Genomic DNA, 14,221 nt, shown 5'->3' on the forward strand with positions numbered 1-14,221 from the left:
CCAATTCAGTGTCTGCCAGGTCCATGTTTTCCTCCTCTTCAGAATCTATGCATCAGGCCCATCTCCAGTATTTCCAAACCTGTGACGTTATGAAGGAGTCTCCTCAGCATCTTGAGCAGATGCAGGGAAAGTCAGTGTCCACCACTGGCGCTTTCCACTGCTCCAAGGACTTCACCAGAGTGTGAGAGGGTGCTTGGCCCAGCACTAGGACTGAGTGGACAACAAAACTGTTGTCCAGAACAAAGCCCAGAATGTCCAGATCTCAAGTGCTTCATTTGAAGAGCAAAGCCACACTTCCCATTTCCAATTATAATAAAAGCAGGATGATCCAGGTATGAGGAAGTCAACTCAGTGGCATTCTTGAGGCTTACACACCCCATTACTTCCTGCAGAGGAAGAAAGGTGAGGAAACAACATGCCACGAAACTCCAGTGGTGCCAGCCATGGCTGTCCCAGCAGTGGTTGGTGCCACGTGGCGCTCCCACAGGCAAGAGGAAAGACTGGACGTGGCACTTATTGTCATGGTCCAGTTGACCTGGTGGTGTTCAGTCACAGGTTGGACTCGATGATCTCAGAGACCTTTTCCAACCTAATTAATTCTGTGAGATAACCCACTCAGGCCCCTGGCAAGAGTTGCAGCCTTCCTTATGCAACAGCAGCTGCAAGGGTGAAGGAGCTCCAGTACCACCAGGCCACACATACATTGTCAGCCAGCAACAGGATGAGAGGACATGGCCTCGAGCTGCACCACGTGAGGTTTAGATTGGACGTTTTTTCACAGAAAGGGTGACTAGACATTGGAATGGGCTGCCCAGGGAGGTGGTGCAGTCACTGTCCCTGGAGGTGCTTAAGGAAAGACCAGACATGGCATGCAGTGTCATAGTCTAGCTGACATGGTGGTGTTTGGCCACAGGTTGGACTCGATGATCTCAGAGGTCTTTTTCAGCTTAACTGATTCTGTGATTCTGAGCTCGAGGGACAGCGGCAAAGGCAGAACGGCCTCGCCCCCCGGGCCGCCGCCATTTGCTGCCGTTTTGCCGCCAAAACCCGTCGCCGGGCGGGCGGGGAAGGGCCCCGTCACGTGGCCGCGCGGGGGCGCGCGTGGTGTCGCGTCACGTGACTCCGGGAGGCCCCGCCCCCTTCCCGGCCCCAGCCGTTGCGCTGCGGGGGGGACGGCGGTGCGCGCGCGCGCGCGCCGCGCGCTCCCGCGCATCTCCATCTCCTCCGCACGTGACCCCCCGTCCCTGGAACGTGGCATTGTGTAATCACGTGACCCGGGAGCGGAGCGGGGGGGCCGGGGGAGGCAGGGAAGGGGGGCGGGGGGGCTGCGTACGCGACGGAGCGGGGTGCGAAGATGGCGGACGAGGAGGCCGAGCGGGAGAGCGGCGGCCCGGGCGGCGACCTCCTGGAGCTGCGGCGCCTGCGGGAGCGGCTGCTGGAGCTGGAGACGGGGCTGCGGGAGAGCCGCGAGCCGGCCGTGCAGGCGGCCACCGAGTACTGCAAGCAGCTCTGCCAGGTCAGGCCGCCTCTTCCCTTCTCCCTTCCCTTCCCTTCCTCCAGTGCCGTGCCCCCGCCCGCGCCCTCCCCTCCCCCGCGGGGTGTGTGCGGGCTGTGCGAGCCCGGCCGGGCCGGGGCGCGGGGGCCGGGCGGCACCAGCGCCGCCCTCGCCGCGGGGAACCCGGAGCGGCGGCGGCCCGGGGGCAGCCGGGGCTCGGGGCCGGGCCGGGCGATCGCCGCTGCTCGTTGTGGCTGAGGCGGAGCGGCCCCGCGCCCGCTGCCGCTCCGGCCCGGCCCGTAATCCCCATCCCCCGCCTCGCTCCCCCCTCCCCGGTTCTCGCGGTCTCCAGGCCCCTTTGTTGTGCTCTGCGGCTCGGCTTATCGAAGGGCCCTTTGTTCCTGGCGGTGGCGGACCGGGGGCCCCCCCGTCCCTCGGGCACCCCTCCTCCCCCGGGGGCGAAGGCAGGGAGGCGGCGGGCCGGGCGGTGGGGGCTCCGCCGAGGGGCCGGGCGGGAGGCTCTAAGTCCGTCCCGGGTCCCTCAGCGCGGTGCTCCTGCTCTGTGCCCCCCTTCTCCTCTCGCCCCTTCCCTATCTCGTACCCTGGGGGGATAGCGGAGTTTCTGCCAGCCTGGGAAAGAGGAGGCGGGGGAGTGGTGATGGGCTGAACTAAGTCACCCGTGGTGGTAGCAGGTCGGTGGGTCTGCGGTGCTGCTCCCCGTTTCCTCGCCCTGTCAAGGCAGCGCAATCTCACCTCGGGAGAGGGCTCCCAAGCCGGCACTGTTGGAAGCACCATTGTGTGTAATTATTATACCGTAGGGAAAAGGCCTGCTTCCAGAGAGCTGGGTTTGGTCCTGGAGCAGGGTTTGTTTGCAGGTGTTTCTTCTGAGCTGGTGACCCTGCTGAGTATCCCTTCCTAAACAAACTTTGTGGTGCTAGCTCCACAGTTAAAGCGGACTATTCCATTTTAGTTGTGTGTGTGTCTATACATGGCCCTGATTTCTCTTAGATATCCTTTCTTGGCTGGCGTTAGGTGCGTCCCAACGTATAAAACAAGTTCTCAAATATTTTAGGCCACAGAAATTCACAGAAACCACTACTTCTGTAGCTTTACTATGTTTAGTAGTCTGTCTCATAAAAGTGATAATGTTTGTTTACGCATTACTGTCACCCATTCATGGAATGTAGGCACATTGTTAAAAGGTGGAATGGATAGGAGCGAATTCACATGGTTGGTTTGAATTGTGTTTTATTTGTGATTTTGTATCTGTTTTCTTAGAGTTGATTCTTGGTAGCCATTGTAGCATGCTAATTTCACGTCTGTCACTTCTGGATTAAACTGAGTTCTACTTTTTCCTAACCAGGAAAATTTACTACTAAATAGTTTAAGCATATTTTTTTTTTTCTGTTTCGTATATACAGGAGTTGTATTTCAGGTTCTTTTTCTCTGGTCAAAATTTATCACATTGTACTTGGTTAGAATGTCTATAGATGCACAGAAACAAGATTGGTTTATGTTGGTTCAGATCAGTGTGTTCTCAGTCTGTTTTATCTTTGTACCTCCTTTCTTACATTTGTACACTGGGAGGTAGAAATCTGCCATTCCTGGCTCCGGCTTGACTTCTGACTTGTGAATGAGCTCTTCCTTGAACTGAAGTAGTTGGGTAGGTGGGAATGAAGACACCATCCTTAACACATACAGAGTAGGTTACTGATGTCTAAAGCAGATTTATCATTGAAGTTGTGGTTGTGTGTTCTTGGTTAGTGGCTTCAAGAGTTGATAGATGGGTTTAAAGTTTAACAAATATGAATATTCTTATTACTTCGGTGATTGTTGTAAGGCCCAAGGTTACCAGTTTTCTTAACCATGCCCCTTTTAAAAACAAATCTCACTGAACAAATCAGATGTGTAGAAATTGACTTAGATGTAAATCTGTGCTGGTTGGAAATGAGTTACTGTTCCTTCCATACCAAGATTTATAGGAAGGCCATATCTAGTTTTGGAGGCTGAAGGCAGATGTGTAACGCTGAGGTTTGAGACATGCCATTCAATGTTGAAAGATCCTGCTTTTCAAATTTTAAACCAAGGTCTAAACAATTGCTTGATTGTGAAGGAGCAAGATGCATTAAAAAGTGTTGTTCTTGGGCAGGCATTTTTTATGCTGGTTCAGTGGGCATTTTTTAAAATCTGTTCACCTGTGCTTGTGGTGCCAGAATACTTATCCAGCCTCTCCTACACTTTTAATCCTTCATTTGGGCTAACACAAAATAGTATTCATGATTCAGATAGTAGTCTTAGCTGCATCTAAGTTTGTTAGATGCTTAGTTTGTACTGCATCACATAGGCTATAGAAAAATCATGTAATGTAAAAGCCACCTCAGAAATCTCTTTTAAATAATAGTTTAAAGGCATCTGCCTTGGTTTGCTGAATAAAGTCTTTGAATGTGTATTGATGAAGGAATAATTTGGTCAAACGTACAAAATCAGAGTTGTTATATAATATTTATAAAAAACTGTGTAAATATAACATATCTTAGCTCTGGTAATGCAGTGCTGAAGAAATATTTTAGTATTTGTCTTGATATGATTTCACCTGCCTTTTCTTTTTTTTCTTGGTGCTTAGTTTCTAGGCATGCAATAGCTGTAAAGATCTTGTAAAATCTTGTGTCCCTGTTTTATTTTGCCAGGTAGTGACTCTGGAGCCCAGCAAACACAGAGATTATTGCCATAAGTTAACTTTTAGTTTATTTTTTTTAATGAAGTGGGTAACATAATGTTCAAGAAATCAGTGTATTTTCATACTGATGGAAGCTGAAGAATGTGCAGTAGAGCATGGAAAGATCCTTAGGTTCAAAGGCAAAGAAAGGATTTAAGTATTCTGTGCTCATTAAATGAACTGGGAGTTGTACAGCCAAATCCCTTATCTGGTTTTTAAAAAATCTCAGTTTGAACTATTTTATTTTTTATAACCCCATAGTGTAGAATTCCTGTTATAAGTACAGGAATTGTGTTTATACAAGACCCCTTGTACCTTGACAGAAAATGTTGTACAACTGTTTTCTTGTCTTGTAAGAATAAAGTTTGCTTTGATGTATTTTATATGCAGCATTTCATTAGCTACAAATGTATTTGTGTGTTGCTGCTGATTGCACTGTGAAATGATACAATTATTCTTAAAATTTAAGGAGATTACAGACTGGACCTTAATCCTGTACCATATCTATTTGAACTCCATTGGCAGCGTGCAACATTGTTGTTATTAACTGAAATTCACATCCGTATGGATACACGTAAAATGACTTTTTAATTGCGATTCATGCTCTTCTGTTGCAATTTGGTCATTAGCAAATCCATGACAAATGATGATGTTGTCACAAACTGTATGTGTGCATACTGGGGCAGACAGAATAAGTATCTTCAGCTGTAGTGACTAAAACGTGAAAGTGTGAATTTTGCAGGAATTCAGAATGGTCCAAAGAAAGATTGCTGTTCTTGTCATCATTATTTTCAAACTTAGCTCTTAAAGGTGGTCTGTTGTGTTCATTCAGTTGGAGAAGATCAAAATGTTTGGGGGTTTTTTTGCCTGAGAGCTAGGTGAATGTGGTCCTGATGGGTATATGAGAACTCCTCACTATGGGCTGTGTTCCCTTCCAGTTGGTCATTACCCATTGTACCCCTTTTTTTTATATACCAAATTTCAGACTGCTAACAGAATTTCTTTTGTCACTAGTTAGTTCTGAAATCTTTGTTATCTCCACCTATTCTGTTTTGCTATGGTTTACATTTTTCATCTTTGAGTCTTCCCTGCATTATTATTTTGACTTTTCATCTTTTTCCTGAATCTGATTCTAAGGGGGTTTTTTTCCTCTCCTGCTGTACTTTGTGGTACAAATTCTGCAACACTGTGAGATGATCAGGTTTATTCTACTAATGTACAAGTTGTCAACATATAGTGACCTATATTATAAATATAAGGAAGTATTTGGACTGCTGTGCAGTCTCTCCTCAATAACTTTGCCTGTACTTTTGGTTCATCCCTTGGTTATCTTATAATGTCTGCCTGTTATGAGAAAAATTGTGTGTTAAAATATGTTAGTAAGTGTGCTTAGCTGTTAGTAGACACATTAATATCCTTCTAGTGTAGACAGTTTACTCAATAGAAACCTAGGAGCTTCTTAACACTAGCAGAAAAAGTGTAATGCTGATGGAAAAGTGGGGGGGGCATGAAAGTTTTTAGGTATTTCAAAAGAAACCCCAAAACTTCTTTTGAAGAAGCCTTGTTTTTAACTGCTCTGGCTACACAGAGTTTGTTCCTACTGTTTTAAACTCATTTTTACTGTGTTGAGGTTCTAGTGAAGTATTAGGACCTTAAGGTCCTACCCTGTTTTTTTTTCTGTGTGCTGTCATGCTAGAGTAGATCTTGGTAATATTGGGGAATATATACTGTACTAATCTAAGTCGTCCCTCCTAAAAGCAAACATGCATAGCTTTATATAAAAAAGCTTCTTTTTTTTGTTATTATTACATACCTCTGATCACTACTTTTTAGAGTATGATCCCTTGCCAAGGGTAATTCTGTCTATAAAGACCTCAACAGCCTTTGAAAGGCTTTTTTTGCTATTTGATCAAGCACCTGCAGTTGTGATGTCCTTCTTTCTGATGTGACCGCAAGATTAGTAGTCACTGGTGGTGAAAAACACCACCAGCAAAATGTCAGGTGCCCTTTTAATATAAGTAGAAGTCATTTCCTCTTTTTCTTAATATCACGCCTGATCTCTTACTCCAGACAACATTCATCAGACTCTTCACTGAGCGTGTAGATGAATGTCCACCTTAGATTTTGTTTGGCTCAACAGCTAATAGCGATATTTAAATAATATAGTCACAAGCTGCTGGAATGTGATTGTTAGTAAGGTGGATGGTTTTTGAGCTTTCAGTTCAATGATTTCCTGTCTAACCAAGTCTCTGTGTCTTCTTTTGAGTATGCATGAATTCTGTAGCATCTACTTCTTTAAATAAAAAGTGTTTTCTATTGAGTCCAGTGAGCAATTTTTTACACTGAGCCTAACACTTAAAAGTTTGTTTTGATGTTTGTCTTTACACATTTGCCTCTACCATTCTGTGTTTCCTCTGGTCTCACAGTTGCTATTTTTTGTACATATATTATCATGAATGTAAGATTCCCATCATAACTTCTAATACTTCTAATTTTGCTTTCATACCTGTGACCTCCAGATGTTCTGCTATTCAGGGAGAGATGTACAGCTGCTAGAAATCACAAGGAATCTGCTAAAATATAGTACACCACACAGATTCCCAAGTGCATGAGGAGAAACAGCTGTCATCACTGTGTCATGTCATGCAAACTTTCAGTTGCCTCGGGCATTTTTGTGCTCCTTCATCACTGTAAGACTTGCCCTGTCAAACAGTGATGTTATCTCTTTGAACAGGGAGCGGGGTAGAAACAATACTCTCAGATTTTAAGTTAAACTATGAGGAGTCAGGGAAATTGTCTTGCTTTCAGATAAAATGGTACGTGCATATTTTATCCACATATGTGTGTGGAAAATGTGTAGACAAAAACACCCTCACTGTTCAAGGTACATCCAACCAGTGAGCAAAATTGTTTTAATACCCCATTGTCCTCAGTAATGCCATCAAGCCTCAGCATCGTTCCAGATTGGAGCTGGTCTTCATTAGAACTTCCGAGCTCTGTACTGTAAGATTTTATTAATAAATTTTCCTGTATCAAAGTAATTCAGCTAGACCATGATTCCAAAGGCAGATTACTTATTGGTAAGCCATAGCTTGTTTAATCTGTTCTCAAAAATTTCTGGTAAGAAAGATTCAAAAAACCTCCCTGGATAACATGTTGTAGTTAATTTATCTTTGCCTTCAGTCATTTCCCGCCCCCTTGATCTCTAATCTGTTGTTGCAATTTGACACTACTGTGATTTATTGTATCCTATGTAGATAGGAAAAGTAACATATTCCCTTTCTGTTGGAAGCACCTCTTAGATTTTCAAAACTGTTTTCAGTCATTTTCCAGTTTTCGCTTTTGAGAACAGAGTTTTTTGCAGTCCTTGATTTTGAATTTTTACTTTTTTTTCTCTTTCCTTTTTGCTTTTTTGTTATATCCTTGAAATGTATGTCGTTTTGAAGTCCTTACTTGCAGGGAAGGTAGCAATCTAATAATTCAGTAAGAAAGTGACAATCTATCTAAGACTTAGGATTTAAATACTTTTCCTGTAAAACGTAGCCTTCGAAGTACAAATACGGGAACAGTGATAGTTCTCTGAAGCATAACAAAATAAGGTAGTTAAGAAGATGACAAAAGTAGATGGAGGGCTTAAAATTAATAAAACTTCAGCACCTTGACAAAAGCTCACCTTTCTATGTAGGTTCAGCAAATAGATACTTAGGTTGTTAGTTACCCTGATGCACATGTGTTGCTGGGTTAAAGTTATGTGATGCTTTTACTGAAGTTATTGAGAACTCCTTCTATCAGCAAGCTACCATTTCTCTAAGAAATACTTGCAGTTAATAGTTAATAATTACAGGTCATGACATGTGGATACAGTTCCTGCATAATATCCTTGATTCTTGTTGCCCATTCAAAGACTGAGAGGCATTGTGCTACATACAGTCCTTCAGCCCTTAAAAAAAAACCTCTGAAGACCTCACTGTAGATTTCAATTTACTTGCAGTAGTTGGCTGTAAGCAGTAGCTGCACATCTCTGCTAGCATAACTAAATGTATTAAGTACTTTCTCTATTGGCATGTGCCTTTATCTTTTCCCACAAATCCAAACTTCATTCCCCACTTTTGAACAATATATATCAATAATGTCTAGGTTGCTTTCTCAAACTGCAGTTATTGAAGATTCATTGTTTCAAAAACAAGAGGTACTGACTATGAAAAACATATTGTGCAGGACTGTGTAAGAAATGTATGTAGGTTAATATTAACATTCAGTAAGGCATCTCATTCTATCAAAATATCTTCACTGTGTGTCTGAAGTTTCTTGATAAGGATGTGAGATATCTGTTTGAATGTCCAGTCCATTGTCTATATATTTTACTTTTTTTATTTTTATTATTTTGATAGAGAGTGAATAGCACAGATCTGGGGGGAAGGTGGCAAAAAAGTGCTCTTCTGGGGAATCTTTGCTTCCATTGTGACTAAGAATCAGGGAATTTCATCTGACCTTTTCCATTTGCTCTGCCATTTAAATATCATAGTATTTTTTTACTCTTGGCTTTATGCAGACATACTGTATATTGCAGGTTGTTTCTACGTAATAAGACTTCCCTAATTTACAGATCAAACTAGAACAGTTAGGAGACATCGATATTTTGTTTCTTCTGTGTGGTGCATTATCTAAACTGATACACAAGGCAAAGAAACTGTTTCGAATTCATACACGTATGGAGTGTATCTTCAAGAAATAGTGCTGCAGGCAATGGTTAATATCTATAAAATTTTTTTCATTAGTGTTTTTTAAAGGCCTCCATATAAATCCTTGAGCAGTTGTCATACAGCAGGTATAATTCTATAGTTTTCAGGAGGGAAAATAGCATGATGTTTTTATGCCATCAGTGTCTTTAAAATAATGATGTACAGCAACTTGCAAATTTAAGTTAAAATAACAGATGAACAATGTGGCTTGAAACTGTCTTTTGAAATAGCATTCCCCATTTTATTAGATCTGTGCTTATGCATATGTTAAGAACTTGATGTCTCATGTCTTAAGAAGTGTGCAGGTCTTTCTTTCTAAGGTGTGGAATATTTTTTAATATTTATCTTTCCAGATATTCCAAAAACAACCCCATGGTACTATTCCTTGTATCTTTCATCTCTTAAGTATGCACTGCTTTCATTTGGGAAGAGTTAATCTAGTACCACTTAGTACTTGGCAGAACAAAGGGATTCGGAAAGAAGGTATATGTAACATCAAAAAGGCAGTGGAGCTTTATAAAATTATTCTCTGAAAATAGACCTGAAATTATTCTCTGAAAATAGGAGATTGGACTAAACTTGCAAAAATGTGTGCCTGTAGTTTTTGGTAAGAAGAGTTTGATCAAATGTCTTTTCCATCTTCTCTTCTGTAACTGCTGTACAGTCTTCTGGTATACAGTATTTCTGGCTTTGTGATTCCCTGTATGAAGAAAAAGTAATTAAACGTTCATCAGAGAAACAGGAAAATGCTGTGCTAACTCATGTAGTTCTCACTTTATTATTTTGTTAATTATTCTGAGCTAGTCATACAATTCTTTATCCTTATAGGGACTCACGTAACATGGACAACTTCTACCAAAGCTCCATCCAGCTTCAGACATGACTGCTGGACAAATGCATTTGTTGCTATGAGAAACTTAACTTCTGGGGCAAAATTCTTTAGACTAAAGACTAGTCTTTATTTTGTAACTCTCTGTTATCTTTTGAGTTGAATATAAAAGTTTTCATTTAATTGGTAGTGAATATGTGCAGCATTCTTGGTCTCCTGTATATGATAAAGAACAGAACAATGGAGAGAACAGATTCTGTTGAATAGGCAAATCCTGCTTGATATTTGTGTACCTAATACCCTGAATACTCTTTTGATGAATCAGTAAAGTACATTCAGTGATCAGACATTAAATCAAATTAGGAATAAGGAGTTCCTCAGGCTTGTGATTTATAGAATCGTAGAATGTTAAAGATCATCTAGTCCCAACCGCCCTGACATGGGCAGGGACACCTCCCACTAGACCAGATTACTCAAGGCCTTATCCATCCTAGCTTTGAACACTGTCAGGGTTGGGGCATCCACAGCTTCCCTGGGCAACCTGTTCTGGTGTCTAATCACCTTCACAGTGAAAAATTTCTTCCTAATACCTAAGCTAAATTTCCTCTCTTTCAATTTGTACCCATTCCTCTTTGTCCTATCACTACAGTTCCTTACAGAGAGTCCCTCTCCGGTTTCCCTGTAGGTTCCCTTCAGGTACTGGAAGGTGCTATGAGGTCTCTTCTCCTCTCCAGACTGAACAGCCCCAGCTTTCTCAGCCTGTCTTTGTAGGGGAGGTGCTCCAGTCCTTTTATCAACTTTGTGGCCCTCCTCTGGACTTGCTCCAACAATTCTGTGTCTCCGGAGCTGGATGCCGTACTTCAGGTGGGGTCTCACAAGAGCAGAGTAGAGGGGTAGAATCACTTCTTTTGACCTGCTGGCCCCACTCCTTTTGATGCAGCTCAGGGTGGTGTTGGCTTTCTGGGCCATATGGGTGCATCACTGGCTGATGTTTAGTTTTTCATCAACCATCACCCCCAGGTCCATCTCCACAGGGCTGCTCTCAATCACTTCTCCACCCAACCTGTAGGTGTGTTTGGGATAGCCACAACCCAGGTGCAGGACCTTGCACTTCACTTTGTTGAACTTCATGAGGTTTGCATCAGCCCACCTCCCAAGCCTGTCAGGGTCCCTCTGGATGGCATCCCTTCCCTCCAGTGTGTTGACTGCACCACACAGCTTGGTGTTGGCAGCAAATTTGCTGAGGGTGCACCCGATCCCGGTGCCCCTGTCACCAACAAAGATATTGATGAATATCGGCCCCAGTACCAACCCCTGAGAGACACCACTCATCACTGGTCTCCACACGGGCAGTGAGCTGTTGACCACAGCTTTTTGTGTGCAGCCATCCAGCCAGTTCTTTACCCACTGAATGGTCCATCCATCAGATCTCTGTCTCTACAATTTAGAGACAAGGATGTCACGTGGGACAGCGTCAAACACTTTGCGTAAGTCCAGGTAGATGGTGTCAGTTGCTCTACCCCTGTCCACCAATACTGTAGCCCTGTTGTAGAGTACTTGTCTCAGGAGCTTGTGATAATATGCTGTTTTATAACAGAATGAACACAAGGATGAGGACAAAAAGAGATTAACTGTTTAGAACCACAAAAGACAATCTGAACTTCATTGTTTCTTTAATCATGGAAGGTTGCTCTTATGAAGAGAATTGCAGAGATAAAAAGTAACTTCTGCTTATGAATACATGGTAGTGAAGATGATAAAACTTCAGTATCCCAATTCTGCAGACCTGGAACTTGCATAATGTTTTAGTTGAAACTGGCATGGCAGTTGAACCCTGCTTTTGGATACCCAGCCAGACTGGTGAACCACATCAGTGTGATGGCAGGAACTTAGAGTTCTCTTCAGGTTTGCTAACATATTCACAAGAAAGGATGGTCTTGGCTCCTCTCCTTCTTCACACATGGACTCAGTGGCAGTACTGATAAAAGGATACAGGTTGTTGATTATTAGACACAGTGTGATAGATGTTGCCTTGTTCTTTCACTGGAAATAGAGATCAGATTGAAGCATCCTTTGGGATGCCAGTTTGACTGTGCTGAGTAGACAAGCTTAAAATGATGATTAAGTAACCTTCCTACTGAGGAAGAAGATTATCAATTAAGTTCTCATCAGAATTAAAAAGGTTTGAAGTAGCAGTGGGAGAAACTGCATTCATCTGATAAATGCTAATACAAAAATGTAATGCAGTTGAACTATAGAAATATTGTAATGTCTCCTTTTTCTTGATGAGAGAGCAGGTTCAAGTCACCTATGCTGCAGGAAATGCACGTTTCCAGATTAGATACAGTTATTTCTGGCTGTCTTCCTATTTTTAATCTGCCCATATGCCAGTCTGATAATTAAAAGAATAGGTAAATTAGATTTCCTGGCAACGGATAAAAGTTTACTGTAATGAACATCCCACCACATTCATGAAATGCTTGTTTAATAGCCAACTGCTGAGTCTTGTTTTTAACTAAACAGACTAAAATATGTATGTTGGGATGACAACACTGAATTGAGACCTGAATGAAAACCTGAACAGAAAGAAACGCAGCCTAGGACTATAAGGAGTTCACTTCTTATGTAAGGATGCAAGAGAGAAATTAGACACTGATGACCAGATCAGAAAAAGCATATTGAATGCAAAATGTAGAAAGATTAATGGCAAGCCTAAAGATGAGTAATTTCTAATACTGGATATGACAAAGCATGAGGCTTAATGAAGTTATTTGCTGGTGTTTTAAATAACTTACTTGTTTTAAAATAGTTTATGGATGTAACCATAAGTTGTCCATTCATTTTCTAGGTATTTTTCTAAAACTAGCTAGTTTTTGAATTCTAGGCAAAACAGTGCTTAAAAATAATGAGAGGAAATTTATCTTTTGTTTTGCCTCTTTCAGTTTAATAGTTTGCAGCCTGAGCTCATGCAGTATGTTCAGCATGCCCAGGTGAAAAACATAGAAATTGCTTGTGCCTTTTAACTTATATTTGAGGAAAGAAACATCTCTCTATTAGCCAGCAGAAGGTTCTGTGTTTGGTAATTAACTTCCAGTTTTCTCTCTTTCTTCTGCTGTTTGTTTTTTTTTTTATTATTATTGGTTTTGTGGTGATGGTAGATGACAATTATTATGAGAGTTGTAACAGAGCCCCACAGGCTCTTCTTCTATTTTTGCTTCCGTATATGCTGGGGTGCTTTTTTTCAAATCTTCCTCCAGTGTAGACTCTGCCTTAAAAATATAAATATATTTTTCAACAGCATAGTAATATCTGTCTTGGTTTTGTATCTCTAAACTGGGGGCAGTGGTACTTCCCTGCTATTCAAAGTTATATACTGTATATATATCAGACTGTGTATTGGAGAACAATCCTGGATATTTTCACTGTTACTTTATCTACCTAGTGAAGTAGAAATAGTTGGATTACGGTCATGGTTAACTTTTTATGTTTGTGTGCTGAAGGCTCGGGGTGCTAACGTCCATAAAAATTGAATTGTAACAATAGTTTAAAAAAAATCCTCAGAAAGTTAATCTTGAGGGTCTTTATGTGGTTGATCATCATTACCTGGATTCTTCCCACAATTAGTCTTAACTCTCTTTACTAGAGATATGCAACCATGAGAGTGTGAGCTACAGTCAAGTAGTTGTAAAGAACCATCAAGGTCATTAACACCTTATGTGGTGTAAATACATGTAGGGAAAGGAGGGGGGAGTTCAGATAATCTATGCATTCTTGCATTTTCAGAATTGTCGAAATCGTTGTTTCATTATTGCATAGTCATAGAAACTAGAGCTACAGGGAGTTTTACTAAAAGAAAAAAAAAATCCAGAAAGGAGACCAAAGTAGATGTGGTTATTTGGAGCGAATCTTTTTCGACAGGAGTTAAAAAGTAGCTCATGGTAATTTTTACTAACTTTCTATCTTTGCTCAACTTTTGTGTTTTCTGATTTTTGTGGATTGATATTAAACTTATTTTGCATAATAAACTACATAATAGGTACACTATAAAAGCTACTGAATATATGTATGAATGTGTAGTGGTTGAATAAACTGAGAAAATGAGTCACTAATTGCAGGGTAGATTATGTTTGCTGGATTTCAAATGTATTCTAATTCTTTCTAATAAATCAAAATTAGTCAGAAGGTAGTATCAGTTCTTTAACAAGTACCTTTTCTCAATGTGTGTTCTGAAATTACTGTTGTCTCCAAAAAGTCTCCAGGAGGATAGCTTTCCTCAAGTATGAACAGAAGTGTTAGTGCAAGACTTGATTTCTCGCTGTTTCTGCACATCCCCTTTTCCCATTCTGGTGGAGCTTGAGCATAAAACCTAGATCTGTATCATCAATATTTGCAGTTTTACCACAAAAAAAAGATGTGCAGTTACAGGTCAGTTTATTCTT

The 14,221-nt window shown here is 41.6% G+C and overlaps 1 protein-coding gene across 1 annotated transcript in view; it reads left to right on the forward strand.

Moving 5' to 3' along the window:
* The first annotated feature begins 1,145 nt into the window (after positions 1-1,145).
* Positions 1,146-14,221, forward strand: part of ZNF292 (zinc finger protein 292) — a 56,130-nt gene continuing 43,054 nt past the window's right edge. Inside the window, exon 1 of the mRNA XM_051777909.1 lies at positions 1,146-1,516. Coding sequence (XP_051633869.1) covers positions 1,355-1,516 — 162 coding nt within the window. The 5' untranslated portion in view covers positions 1,146-1,354. The remainder of the gene's footprint in view (positions 1,517-14,221) is intronic.

This window comes from Manacus candei, unplaced genomic scaffold, assembly GCF_025592945.1.
Source record: "Manacus candei isolate 608988 ecotype Guabito, Panama unplaced genomic scaffold, ASM2559294v1 h1tg000011l, whole genome shotgun sequence".
In the NCBI taxonomy this organism is placed as follows: domain Eukaryota; kingdom Metazoa; phylum Chordata; class Aves; order Passeriformes; family Pipridae; genus Manacus; species Manacus candei.